We start from the raw sequence: 15171 nt of genomic DNA on the forward strand, positions 1-15171 counted from the left end.
TTTAACATTTGCATTTTAACAATAAAAAAAAGTCATCAGTGTAAGGATACAGACAGTGACTATTGGAAAATCATAATTATGATCTCTAAATAAAATTTATCAGCTACATCCTTCTAACTCTATGACTCTGTCGATAGTAAGTCAGGTTGTCAGCCAGCTCCCCTGCAATGAAGCATTTGCCATGTGTTAATCTAGTTATAAGCTAAAACACAACGTGATCAGTCATTCATCATGTTGTCAGACAGATGTCACAGTTAGAATCTTGTTGGAGTGAAGATGCGGCTAAAATAATTCTAAACAGGATGACATGTACTCCAAAGTGCTTTTTAAATGCAGGCTACAAACAGTCTGAATGTGTTCTAAATGTTGAAATATTAATGTTGAAATCATCATTAAATGATCCTGGGCAACATTTTAAAAGTTACAAAATTAAGGTACCAGAGGCCTTGATGTTACTAAAGCTTCAATTAATCAACTGGTTTTCTTACCACAGTGGACTAGTTACACGTTAATAGTTAAACAATGTATTCTGCATAGAAGAATTACTGAGTGTCTTGATAATAAGTTCCAAGTGCTGGGAGACATAATTGATAGAGCATATACTGCTTGCTTAGTTCCTTATCATTACATTAAAGCTCAGTTCCTATCTTGTTCTTTAGTAGAATCATGTGGTGTTAGTTAGAAACCCCAACAGATTTTTTCCTGTGTAAGTGACAGAGGACATGATATCTTAGTGCAAGGAAAAATGTGTCATCTCTGAGGCCATAAATGAGAGGACTCAGACATCTAGGAGTAAGACTAAACATTATATAGTTGAAGTACCGTACATTAACATACAACATGAAATTAATCTGAAGGACAGCATCTTCAATGAATGGGCACCACAGCTGGATGAGACACAGCAACAGCTGGAAAGCATGAAGAGCCACTGTTCTGAGCCCTTTATGTGTTGACTTTTTGTTCTCTCCTGATGCGGCTTTGGCCACTTTCATTATTTGAATATAAGAGAAAACAATAATAATGCACATAATCAAGAAGTAAAACTGACTTATAGCTGACCTGAGATGACCCTGCCAACTACGTAAAATGAACATCTCCACAGAGCAAACCCGGTACTGTGTGAAGAAGCTTAAGGATACAGATGCAAAGAAGACAGACAGAATCAAAATACAGGGCACAGAGCTGAGGCCGTGAATGATGAGGATGCACTGCAGAGCGCTGCGTGTGGAGCAAAGGTCTCCATGACGCAGGGGCATACAAATGGCCACATAGCGTTCCAGGGTCATTGCTGTCAAAGTAAATGGTGTGACAAAGTTACACACGGATGACACTGCAAACATAATAAGGCACAATGACACCTGTATAGATAAACGAAAATAGCTCAAGATCAGCAACAAATCTGTCAGAATTAAAATGAGACAATCAGACAGTAATGTGACAGCAAATAAGATGTAGCGCATAGTTCTGTAAAAGGTGTCCTTCATAAAAAAGGTTATGATCAACATAGTGTTGATGCAAAGGAAAACTCCTACCAAAACCTGAACAATGATGACTTGGTCATTGAGTTGTTGCCTTGAGGATTCAACACCAATGAATGAGCTGTTGTCAACCATAAGTTTAAAAACAATTTTTTCTGCCTCTGAAGACAGAGCCATCCAGGAATAATTTATCTTTGTCTAAAGTGCCCCATTTAGAAACATTCATAACATCTGCAAATAGTAAAATTCACTCTAAAAAGCACACATATGCACATCTGCTGTATTGTCATTATAAATCAAACAGACTGAGAGACATAAAGGTAGTTGCCAAACCATTCAACCACAAAACTGCTTTATGCTGAGCTCTGTCTTTAGATATGGTTATTTGTGCATGTCACTCCGAAGTAAATATTCCCACAATGTCATTACCACAGCACACATCTGTTACTGCTAATCCCTGTTGGATTCAATACTGTAAATGGTGGGGAAAGAATGGGTGCCCCTATTTTTCCATGAGGATTGTACACAAAACAGTCTCAGCTTAAAGGCCCAATGGTCGGGTTTCGCTGATCTTATTCGCCTCATCTGTTCTGGTAATTTGGCCCTGACAAGCATGTCTCTTAGATTCTTATTTCTCCTATGGGCTGAGATTACTCTACAGTTTTTGAATTGTGTCAAACCGGAGGTGTGTTTCTTAAAGTTTGTTTTGAGTTGATGATGCAATGGTAGGTAGGAGCGCGAGTAAGTGGTTACCAGTGGCATAAGTCTGTTCGGTTCCCCCAGTTGTACCTTATTTTGAGTCCGATTTCCCCCTGAATCATTTGAGACCTATATTCATTATGTTAGGATTGAGTCCTGCAAGTGTGCTACTTTTAATTGCTCTGAGAAACCTACTAGAGTAAGCCTCTTTCTGAGGCTCCGGAATAATACACTAATTGAGTCCTGAAGATCTGACTCCTTTGAGGATATTCTATAGAATCTGATGATTTGCGATTTTATGATGCGCTTGAATGTGTGTTTAGGATGATAGCTACTCTTGTGTAGAAGAGCATGACAGTCTGTAGGTTTAAAGTAAACCTTAGTAGAAATTTTTTTTTTTTTTTCCAGATTTTGATCCAATTGTTCCAAGAACACTGTCGTGTCCAGGAAGTTCACCTGTACCGGATGCATTTCATATTTGACTTTGACAGAGGGGTGGTGATTGTTGAGGATGTCAATAAATTCAGTGAATTTTTTCTCACCATGGGACCATAGGAAGGGGCATATCTGTGCCCCATAGCTGTACCCTGAACCTGTAAGTACTGTCTCCCTGCAAATTCAAAGTCATTGCATCTTAAACAGATTTCCAACAACTGCAAAAGTTCTTCATCCGGTCTCTTAGGGTCCGGATGCTGTTCCAAAATGTTTTTTATTGTTCTTCGGCCTAATTCTGTATTGATATTCGTGTAGAGACTTTCGATATGAATTGTGAACAATTGCGTATTTATCAGTAATCGCATTGGTTTAATAAGTTCCAAAAAGTGATATGTATCTTTCAGATAGCTAGGATGTTTACAAAAGAGAGAGGTCCCAAAAATTGATCTATATAGAGGGAGATATTATAAGTCGCGCTGCTACAGTCCGATACAATAGGCCTTCCCGGCGGGATCACATTTGGTACTGTCCACGTCTGCGGATCTTTGTGGATCTTCGGGAGGTAGAAGGGAGGTAAAACTGCCTATTTCAGAGTTCATCCGGGCCATATAAGAAGTCTCTTTGTTTTGCAGTAATGTATTTTTTTACTATATAATTTACTCACAATACTGCGGACCTGAATTTGTGTATTTTGTTGAATGCTATTCTCAATAGATCTGTAATATTTTGCATTAGCTAACTGTCTATTAGCTTCCAAAATATATTGATGTTTGTCCAAAATCACAATCTTTGAGCCCTTATCCGCTGGTTTAAAGATAATGTTTTTATTTTGTTGAAGTTCCCTAATCAGTTCCATCTCCTCTCTTCCAGCACCGTCTGTACACCTTGTCCATGGTCGGAATCCTGCAGTCACGCGAATCGGCTTCAATTAGCTTCCTCACTCTCTCATCCAACTGGCCCCAAGTAGGTTCCCAATTAGATGGTAGCGCAAGAAGAGCCCCATAGTCCCCATCCTTTTTATCCTCCCCAAAGTAATCCAAGAGTTTAATCCTCCTATGATATAAGGAAATATCCCTCCATAAATCCTCCCTGTCTAGCATACTTGGGGCTGGGATATAAGAAAGCCCTTTCTCTAATAATTCTATTTGTCTCATAGTGGGTTGGAATAGAGTTGATCAATTTAATATATTACTCTCCTCAGCATGCCAAGTGTGTCTAGAGGATTTCAAATCATGCAACCCATCTGTGGGCAAATGAAAATCCAATTGAATTCTATTAATGGATCAGTGAAAGACTGTAAACAGAAGATGGAGGCCTGCTTCTCCTTACAGTGATCCCGAGTAGAATCTGAAGGGAGATCCCCTATATTAGGTTCAGTATGAATTAAAAATCCAATTGCAACTCGCTGCACCACTGCTTGAATATTCGCCCCGCCGTTTCCTGAGTCCAGTGAATGTTATCTGTGACCGTATGGAATTGGTCCTCGGTTATACGGCTTATCACAGGCAAGCGCTTTAGCGCAAACTCATTCACAATGTCTAAATACTGTTTCTGTTCCCGAGGTAAGAAGTGTGAATAATTAATCAATGGGAAGTAAATGTTTGCATTGGGGAAGACAGACTGAGCCTTCCTTTTAGAGCATTCTAAGCTGTTTTATGGACGTTTTATGAGGGTCCTGGTCTCTGTTATTGATACCTACCGACACCACCACCAGCTTCACCAGTGCATGCGGAGGGGTTTTTTCCAGGATCTGGTTAAAATGATAAAACGACGCTCCTGGATAACTGTCGACCTGAATCTCACCTGAGCAATGTGGCGACATACGATACAGATTAGAGTCCCCCAGGAACCAAATTGGTTTGTTACATCTGAATTGCCAGTCCATAATCTTTCTCCCCTTATGGGCCTTATGGGTATTGGGAAAATGTACATATTTGTCTTTCTCTCTCTCTGTCATTTGTTTTGAGTTATTTCGTTTTTGATGTGAGGTTGCCGCTGACACATTTAGGGAGTAATTTTAGGGTCAGATGAGGTCGTCTGCGTCCCACAGTCGGCATTATTGCGCTTGACCGGGCCCTGCATCATCATGCTGTTATTTCCCGCTACTCTTTTAGCTGTGTCTCGCTCCCCTGTTCTTGTGTCCATTACAGCGGCACTCCCTTCAGCTTGCAACCTGTATTTTGCTGCCGTAGCAGTAGAATAAGAGATGAGTGTTACTCTCCTGTTCAAAGCCATGAATTTGTAAGCCCAGGTCAGTCTGAGAGACCGCCACATTGCTCCTTGCCTGTGTAGGCTGGTGAAGAGATACACTGGTCAATTTTGTGGGTCTAGAATAATGTTTATTTGTTCTTAAACTGCCCTCACTTTTGTTAAATTTGCCGGCTGTTTCGATCCGATTAACATTACCTTCTGTGAAGTCACCTTCAGATGTTCGAAAGGGGGGTCTGTTTTCTTTCTGCCTATGTTGTCGGTCTCCCTCGCCCGCACCTCCTTGTTGTGAAGGCTGTGGGGTGAGGGGCGGAGAGGCAGACCCCTTTTGACTTACATTAGCTTCACGTGTCCCCAAATGGACCTGAGTGGGTGCAGCAGAGTTATTTTCCACAATTGTGGGTATTGGTGTTATAGGGGAGAGGGTCCGATTACAGGTCCCCTCTAGTGGTCTATTCATATGAGGGTCTATTGTTAATTCCTCTCCAAACGGAGTGGATTGAGAGTCCCATGGGGGTGGATGGACCTTCTCTGGGCCCTGGCTATTCCTCCCTCTGTCATTTAAGGCCGCAGCCGTTGATCTGGTCTGCTTCCCAACTATCACTTTGGGGTAGAGGGACGGGTGATGTTCTTGTTCTGATCTTTGCAATGGTGGAAAATCTCCTTCACTGTCTATGTCAAAATCTGATGTCGATGTTCCCTCCAGTGATATCTCGGGGGATGATTCTACATAAACTGACCTATCAGGTGATTCTCCCTCCCCTGAAAAGAAGTTCTGTATGGTTTCCACAGTAGATTGAGAGAATCTAGCCTTATATCTTTTTCCTGCCCAAGCAATTGCTATTCGGAGAGCGTTTTCATTAAAAGAAAGGTTAGCGTAGTTTGTAATCCCGCTGATGTAATGTTCTTGCAGCGCCAGCAGGTTGTTCTCTAACCACTGTTCTGTATTCCTCTCTACTGCCCTTTGAACCTCCTCAGAAGGTGAGGCTGGTTTAATGAAGCTTGTGAGTTTAATCACTTGTTTTGCCATCCCTCTTGGTGAATTTTTATTTGTAATGGCTAGATCTATGATTGCTTTATGATGGATTGCCTGTATTAATTTGAAATATTGTTTAGTCACGACACTTAATGTTGCCCGTTGCTAGCCTGAGGTTGGATGTATTCTACGGACCCGACATCGAGGACAAAGTGGGTCCCCGAGGAATAGGTTACCCTGCCATCCAGACGACGTTCTTGGTTACGTTGTATGTGAAAGTGTAGCCCTTTGGTAGCCCAGTGCTTTTCCCACGCACTGTCGCTAGAGCTGGGCGATATAAGATTTTTTCATATCACGATATGTTTTTTTCATTTCAGGCGATAACGATATCTATCACGATATAAGCCAAATAACTATATTTGTAAGATTTAAATGTGCCGTTGCTCACAAGTAAAATGTGAAATAATCAGCAGCTTGTTTTTATTTAAATATTTATTTCCCATAATAAGTTCAACAGGGTAGATGTACTTAAGGAACATGAGACTTTTTCAGATAAATAAAGGCAAATATTGCAAACTACACAAAAGGCAGCCGCTAAAGCGTTTAAGTTTCAAAATAGAACAAACGAAACAGACTACTAAATTGTCAATTCCACTTAGAAACAAAATATTAATTCTAAAAATAAATCTTAGTTTGTTTTACAGAAGAACAGACAAAACTGACTAACTTTTGTCAATATCAAATAAACTGAGAACTAAAAGGAAATTCTCAATCTCTCCTTGTTGTATAGCTTAGCTTTTCAAACAGTTTTAACAGTTACTTTAGTCTGACAAAAGCCGAATGACGAATTAGCGCTTCCAGTCAGAGACTGAGGCTACGTCCACACGTACACGGGTATTTTTGAAAACGGAGATTTTCCGTTTTCGTTTTAAAAAATAATCCCGTCCACACATAAAGGAGAAATGAAGGAAAACGCTGCTATGAACATGCCAAAGCAGCAGGTGGCGCTAGATTCCTAACCGTGCAGAAATGTTGGCCAATCAGAAGTCTAGAAGCCTCGGTGGGAAAAAGTAAACAAAGCTGGGGCATAGAAGCAGAACCGAGTCGTATGTGTGGAGGGACAGTAACTGTGTGTATATGTAAGCATTTAAACACTGCAGAGAGTAGAATTACAGTAACAGTATTGTAGAAATTCATTTCACCGAAACAATAACGTGGCGCACAGTGTGACGTCAAAAAATGCGCACACCTTTGACGCTGCGTTTTCTCCGTTTTTCTAGTCCACACGTAAATGCAAAAACGGAGTTTTCAAAAATCTTCGTTTTCAGTGACCAAAAACGCCGTTTACGTGTGGACGAAAGGTGCAAACGCATAGAAAAATCTGCGTTTTCAAAAATACCCGGGTACGTGTGGACGTAGCGCATGCACCAGTTTATTGTATTTCCAGACTTGCTTTCGGCACAATTTACAGTGCACGCTACTCTGTTTTTTGTCAGACTTGAAATAGCCGAAATACCTTCACACTACGGAACTTCTATGGCTCTTCCGTTCGACAATCTCTCCGGCATTGGAACCATCATCTGTTTTCTCTTCGGTCACGCTCGGTTGATTTTTCTAGTCGGCACACTCATTTCCTCCATTACCCGGGCGGTACGGTGGCTGGCTGCTTCCCAAACAAATACACATGTGCGGCTTGGCACTTGTGCTGTACGTAACAAGTCACGTGACGTGACGCTGCGGCTGTGATTGGTTCGGCTCTGCGCTACTTAATTTGGATTGGCTGTTCTTTTTTTTTTTTTAAAGAGGACAAGAGCGGCGAGGTCTATCGCGATAGTTTAATTTTTCTATCGAGAAAAAGTTATATCGCGATACATATCGTTATCGTTCTATCGCCCAGCTCTGTCGCCGAGAGACAAAGGTATGGTTTCTATTTTCCTTGCTTTCGTGAACCTGAGACTGGACTGCTCACTCCCACTGCTGTAACTTTGGTCAGCTTTATGGCCTGGGACCCTGCAGTCAGCTCCTGTTCACTACAGTTACACCTCAAAGAAGACTGTATATGGTTGCATGTTCAAAGGACATTTTGTTGGGACTGACTCGTAGGAACTGGGACTATTACCCTGTGAACATTGTAAATTGTATCATGTTTGTGATACAGTGTTAATCATTCTGGAGAAGAGAATTTCTTTGTTTCATTATTTTATTTGTTTCATGATTTATTTTTATTTTTATTTTTGGATGCCCGTCTGTGGCTAGTTTAAACCCAGGGTTTTACAACAGTGGGATCACAATTGCCTGTTTCATTCGCTGAACCTGATTTCTTTTTATTTCTTTTGCATTTTTGTTTCTTGCCATCCATGATTTCAGGGCCCATCATAACTGATGGATGGTAAAGTTCAAAGGGCCATCTGAGCAAATTAAAGTTTAACATTGCTTAGAAGAGACCGTTTCATGTTTTTGTCTAACCCAAGTTGCCTTGGAGTAGGGGCACCCAAGCTATCTGGTTGGGGTACAGAAAATCGGAGGAAGGGTAGGCTAGGCTGTGTTTATGTCTGATAGTATAGTATACTCCAGGCAGGCATCGTTTCTCAAGATTGAATCCTGGAGCCCCTCTTCTGCGCCTGTAGCAGCCAGACAGCTAAAACCATTCTTACAGAAGTAAGTATCAGGGTCAACTGTACTAGTGGGGGGGGGGTCACAGTGGGGGGACTCAGATCCCACCACCCACTAGTCGTTCAGGGCAACCTGTGCACCTCTTCACCCCTATATAGCGGGGCTAGTAGCCTCTTTCACATGGTTTGTATTTTATCCAGCTTCTCTCTCATTAGCATCCTCAGCTTCTGAGCCAGAGGAGACCCAATGGATGATGATTTTTCCATTTGTTCATTGAGGCAATGATCCAGCATAGTGAGCAAAGGTATGACCTTTGACCCAGACACCCTTTTTTCCTGAGAGAGCTCAGTGGTTGCATCGTTAAATGGTGCTAGGACAACCAGACACTCTGAAATTATACTAAATTCCTCAGATGAAACAGGTGGGATGTCTCACAACAGACATCCCACCTGAGTTGAGGCTTCCTTAGTTGTTTCTGCACCACTGAAAGCCTCTCCTTACAAAATACAATTAAAAAAGCATACATTAGATTGTCAAGGGAGCAGAACTATACACTTAAGTAGCATTTAAGAAACTGTAATTAAGCCACTTAAGAACTTACCTTTGCAGTGGTACTGCTCCTGAAATATCCCACGATCTCCCTGGACTTGGCGCGGATGTCAGAGACCTCAGGGGTCTGGTCAAGGGCCTTCTTCACCACTAAGTTCAGGGTGTGAGCTATGCATATGGCATGTTTGGGTTGTAGCTCCCTTGCACAAGCCTCCATATTGGCAGCCCCATGTATTACTAGGCATGTGACTTTGTCAGTAATAGTCCATTCTGTCATGAGTGAGCCTTTCACTTGTGCAATATTTTCTGCAGTGTGTGCATTAGGAAAATATTGCACTCCTAAAACAACGGTGTTTAATGTGCTGGACTCATCAACAAAATGGCAGGTGACTGCAAGATAGGCCTCTGTGTTGATGGAGGTCCACATATCTGATGTCAGACTCACAGCTGCTGCCTTCTCAATGCTGGCCTTAGCTTTCTCCTTCATCTCCTGGTACCTGGCCTCCACCATGACTTTCAGGGCCTAAAGGAAAGAAAACAATATTTGTTCAAAAGTACGACGTGGCTGTGAAGCACGTGTAGTAGGCTTTGAGCCTCAGTCCTGGCCTGTTCACATTTTATTCTGTAAAAACTAAATTTTCACTGCTGTTATGACCTTTTTAGTGGGGAGAACTGTCATGGTCCGGGTGTGTGCCAGTGTGTCTCCCTCCGAGCCGGCATCTCCACCCCTGGGAGGGGCCTCAGTGTTCTGCTGATTGCTCACACCTGTGGGTAATTTAGCCGGGGACTCATAAGGCCAGCGCACTCAACCTCTCTTCGCCAGATTCTCAGCTAACCCTAGTCAGTGCAGGCCACCACCGTGATTTCGCACTCGCTTTGTGAATTACCTTGTCTCATTGTGTGTTTGTCTCATTGTGCGTTTCTCTCATAGCCACACCAAGCTGCCAAACACTAATCTCTGCCGAAGAGCTCCAACCCGGATACTGGACCACCTGACAGTCCCACAGGCTGTTCACCCGAACCACCTGCCTGCCTCTCTGCCTCCACGCCAGGAGTTTCGGACCACACCCGGACCACTCACCCCTCCACGTCACCACCGACCACCCCCGTGACCCTGACCCTTTCCCTGGACCCAGTGTGACTCTCCCTCCAGCCCAATCCCCGGAACTGCTGTTCCCACTGACCAAGACCAGATTGCTCTAAAACTACTTACGTGCTGTTCGGCGTCCTGCATTTGAGTCCTGTCACCTTTTTAAGCGGCCTCGGCAGTGACAAGAACATAGCTAGGATTTAATGATTTAACAAATCTTTTAAATCCTTTGTCCTCCACAATGCTAAATGGCTGGGAGTCCTCAATCACCATGCTAACCAGGTCTTCATCTATAAGCACAAATATAAATATCACACACGTAACTTATTACAGTTGTATAATATTGTTATATCATTTAGTAACATTACGCATGCTATATTATCATGGCATTTGATGGCTCACCTGGTCTTGCTCCACAATCGGTGTTCCCCTTATTCTCATGCAAAGCTCTGTAGTGCCTAAGCATGGATGAGGTGTTGTTGTTATATCCCAGCTCCCTGGCACATAGCAAACACTTCACCTTGTACAAAAGTAAGCACGCTTAACATAAATTGTATTGCACCATCAGTATTATGAAAATACATCTTCTGTAGAAATTTACATACCTTGTTGGGAGGAATAAGATCAAAATGTTCCCACACAGGGGAGGACATCCTCCTCTTCTAGCTGGCTCCATTCTCTCCTGACTTTCTCTCCTCACTCTCATAAACCTCCAAACTGTCTCCAAACTCTCACTAACCGCAACTCTCCATCAAACACCCACATTTTGAATGAAGTCTGAGGGGTTTATATCGCTGTCATAGCTCGCGGTAAAGTTCGAACCACTTCCTGAACCAGTCATGTGGTACAGACCTTTCTGAGATCAGCAGCACAGGTTCTGTTTTAAACACTGAATGTACTCATGCATGAAGACCACATGAGATTTTCTCTGACACAATTAAATAAAACCTGGTGAAGGTCAAAGGTCGTCACTTGTATGTTGAACTAAAAACTTCTGATCTGGAATTATTTCAGTTTTCTGCCAATAGTGTGTTATTTACCATGAAGTAATTCAGAGTCAATCATACCAGAGTAACCAGAGTAACATAATATTAAATATATAACTTTCTACAGGACTGAGTATAATATCTTTATGTAAAAATCCAGAGCCTCTGAGGATTATCCGGGTATTTATAACATCACACAAACCAAAGGTCTCCATCACAGTGTTTATGAAATGCTGGGTGTATCCATCTTCTGGGGTGGGCCTACGGAGGAGTGCTGAAGATTTTCCTGTGAGGGAGCTGCTGGTGAAGATCATGAGTCCTGCTTGATCAATGCGATGAGCTTCAAGCTTCCTAGTGTTAAATGTTGCCTCTCTCAGTCAGTAAACAGAACATCTGGCACAGGACAGCTGTGATGAAAGAAAGGGAAGATGTTTCTCCAAATCTTTGAACCCAGGAAACCCGGCTTGGTCCTCATGGTCTCCCTCACTAGTTTCTCCCCAGCGTGAATGAAGCTGTTGATAATAATGTGGAATCTATTATTAAATGAAAAGAACAAATTAAAATTACACTACTATGAAACCTTCTGCTGCTGTCTTTATTTAAAGTTTCCATGTTAGCAGGCTGTGGAGTGCTCTGTCAGTGTAATTGTTATCTTATGTTAAAATCTCAAAGGATAGCATTACATTTTTATATTAACAGTAACTCTGGGCCTCTGTGGATTGGGCAGCTGATCTAATCACTGTCTAAAACTGTATAACAAAAACTAAGGAGTGCTGAATCCTTCAATAATACAGACTATTAGAGTAACAGGTGTGTAGCATCGCTAACTAGCTAGCAACAAGCCTCCAATACATTGTACACATTTTGGCTTCATTTTTGTACAATGGGATGAAGTGCTGTAGTGTTGTCCATGTTTTCTACAGTCATTGGCTGGGACCTGACAACAGCAGCACCTGAAGGAAGCTTCTTTCTCTCTGATAGCTTGTGTTCTGACACCTGAGACCTGACACCTGAGACATGACAACTGACACATGATACCTGACAACTGACACATGATACCTGACAACTGACACCTGAGACCTGACAACTGACACCTGAGACCTGACAACTGACACCTGAGACCTGAGGATGTCCTAAAATGTACACCCTACTGGAGATAGACAGATGAATTGGTGCTGCAGCTGCAGTGATCCGGACGCTGTACCAGTCCCTCTTGGTGAAGAGACAACTGAGTGTAAAATGGTAAATGGCCTGTATTTGTTTAGCGCTTTACTTAGTCCCTAAGGACTCCAAAGCACTTTACACTACATTCAGTCATCCACCCATTCACACACTGCTGATGGCAAGCTACATTGTAGCCACAGCTGCCCTGGGGCGCACTGACAGAGGCAAGGCTGCCGGACACTGGCGCCACCAGGCCCTCTGACCACCACCAGTAGGCAACAGGTGAAGTGTCTTGCCCAAGGACACAACGACCGAGACTGTCGGAGCCAGGGCTTGAACCGGCAACCTTCCGATTACAAGGCGAACTGCCAACTCTTGAGCCTCGATGCAAGCAAATCTCTCAATTTAAAAGTTGGTCTACATCCTTTATTCTCCCATTTGGGTAGTGACTAAAAGAACGAGATTGCAGATGCAAGAAGCGGAAATGAGCTTCCTCCAAAGGGTGGCTGGCATTTGACAAGGTCTCCTGGGTAAAGTGTTCCAGGTATGTCCCTGAAATAGTTTCTGTTAATTGATGCAAATGTGTTACTTTTTATTTTTTACCCTGGATGTTTTGTCAAATTTCCTTTAAGTCAGACTGAACTGCATTATTTTGAGTGGCAGTAGTACTTTTGTAGAAAACGTTTGAAAGTCCGCAGCTCGTTGGTCAGGATCAGGGTCAACATTTTTGCATTGCTTTGAAAAGTATTAAAAATGTTAAAATATGAGGAAAAAACATAACAGTATAAAAAAATATATTTTATAGTCATTTTCTGTTATTGGTTTGTTGAATACATAACTTCAAAAAAGTGTCCAGGTGAGTAAACATGTTTGCAAACACCATGAAAAATGAGTTGGTAACATTTCAATTACACTGTTTGTTTTTATTTTTCTTCTCTAAAGAAAAATAAAAACTCTCAGAAATCACAATCACAAATCTTGACAGAAATCTTGTTTCATGATTTCATAATTCATACATGAAACAGTTTAAATATGAAACAGCAGATTATTTTTTTTTATGACATTTGAGTGTTGGAATCATTATATCCATGTCAGAAAAATGAAACTTTGCTTGGTTTTAAAACATTGCCAAATTACTGCTCAAAGTTTGACCTGCTCATCAGTTTGATGTCATGGGGGAGTTCCAGGTTGTTTGTCATCAGCTGATGTTTTCTTTAATGCAGTCATAATGATGATAATTAGCCAGTTGACTTTATCCCTTTGTGTAATAATAATAACCTCCACTGAAACTAATTAAAAGTGATCATTAACGGGATCATTAATTATTTAAAGACTGCTCTGTTGACTGGCGGTTAATGACAAAACATGCAATAGCAGGTAAACAACAGAAGGTTAAAGTTACTGGGGAAAAAATGGTCAACAAAACTTAAATTGAAATGACTTATATTAATGTTAAGATATATTCCTTACTGCTAAATGAGTTTGAAGGTGTGGAGAAATAATGCTTATATGACAGGATCTATTGCAAAATGTAGGTGTGCAATATCTTTCACACCTTGCTATCTTCATATGACCTTTTAATTTGTTTAATTTGCATTCGTGGACCCTGATCATTTGTGAAGTACAAAAGTTAGTTACATTAAACGTCCAGTGCAGAAAAGTAAATAAGTGGTTTTTAAAAATGCAGTCAAACATTTTTTATACCCACCCAAAGAGCTATAATCAAAGAATTTTTTTCTTTTTGTTCACCATAATTTTTTTAATCTAGCTTTCAGCATCGTAGCATTATATTGTGATATGTCATAGTTTCAATAAGAAAAATCCGCTAATTTAACATCTCTGTGCAGAAGAACAATCATTCATAACCTGATTTTACCTGATTTCTGAAAAGTCACTTGAGAAAAATTCAGAAACTGCATTTTGGCAAAACTTTAAGTGGTCATATCACCATTTGGGATAGGTGGCTGGTCAAAGCAAAAGGTATTCTTATTAGTTTCCTTTTTTTTATTCCAGGTCCATGTTTTAGGCATGAGTATATGTCAAAATAATTTTTGAATCATCAAATTTCGCTGAATACAGTTTTATCATTAGAAGCCACTGAAATCAAGACAAAGAAGCTCCTAACCATACATGGAGTGCTTCATCCCAAATCCAGCACCTTGAGACAGTACAAAGCAGAAGGAAGGAGGGCAAGGACTAGTGAGATTCAGAACCACCATCCAGGATAAAACAACAAAGATCCATTAGTACATCAAGAAGATAGTTACAACTGATCATGTGCTTAGTGAATACATTAGGCAGCAGAAACCTGAGCAAGAAGAGAAACCATCATGGAAGGATGGGCCCCTGCATGACAGATAGAAGAAGTGAGAAATATATTATTGATATATAATATACATAATATAATGTTGAGAAATCCTACCTGAAAGACAGCACAGAGGCATTAATCATGGCAGCACGGGAACAAGGTCTTAGCACAAGATCTAAAGAGGCCGGGGTCTGCTATACCAGGCAAGAAGCCAGGTGCAGGCTCTGCAAAGATGCCTCTGAGATAGTCCAGCACATAACAGCTGCAAGATGTTAGCATCCAGGCCATACATAGAATGCCATGACCAAGTGGCTGGCATATACAGGAACACCTGTGCTAAGTATGGTCTGGAAGTCCCGAGGACAACATCAGGAAGATGCGAAGCTTGAGAAATACCAAGCACTGAGAGAGGACCTTGAGAAGATGTGGAAGGTGAAGGCAACAGTGGTCTCCGTGGTAACGGAGCAATGACCAAAATTCCCTGCTGCTTTCTGACATTTCCATTTGCTTATGTCATGTCAGTCAAAAGTAATCATACCTATGGATGCTGAATAGTCGTTCCCAATAAAACTAATAGTCATACATCCATTGCTTGAGTCATCACACACAAAATTGTTGAACTAGTTATCACATGCCAAATATTGGCCATCTGTCAAGCAAATCCT

General features: G+C 41.4%; 1 protein-coding gene across 1 annotated transcript; it reads right to left on the reverse strand.

Moving 5' to 3' along the window:
• Positions 1-510: 510 nt before the first annotated feature.
• LOC102288594 (odorant receptor 131-2-like) lies at positions 511-1613 on the reverse strand. The gene has a single exon (XM_005937530.2). It carries the CDS (start codon positions 1611-1613, stop codon positions 675-677), a length of 939 nt encoding a protein of 312 aa, XP_005937592.1. The 3' UTR covers positions 511-674.
• Positions 1614-15171: the final 13558 nt, after the last annotated feature.

This window comes from Haplochromis burtoni, unplaced genomic scaffold, assembly GCF_018398535.1.
Source record: "Haplochromis burtoni strain Fernald_Lab_line unplaced genomic scaffold, NCSU_Asbu1 Contig_234, whole genome shotgun sequence".
In the NCBI taxonomy this organism is placed as follows: Eukaryota; Metazoa; Chordata; class Actinopteri; order Cichliformes; family Cichlidae; genus Haplochromis; species Haplochromis burtoni.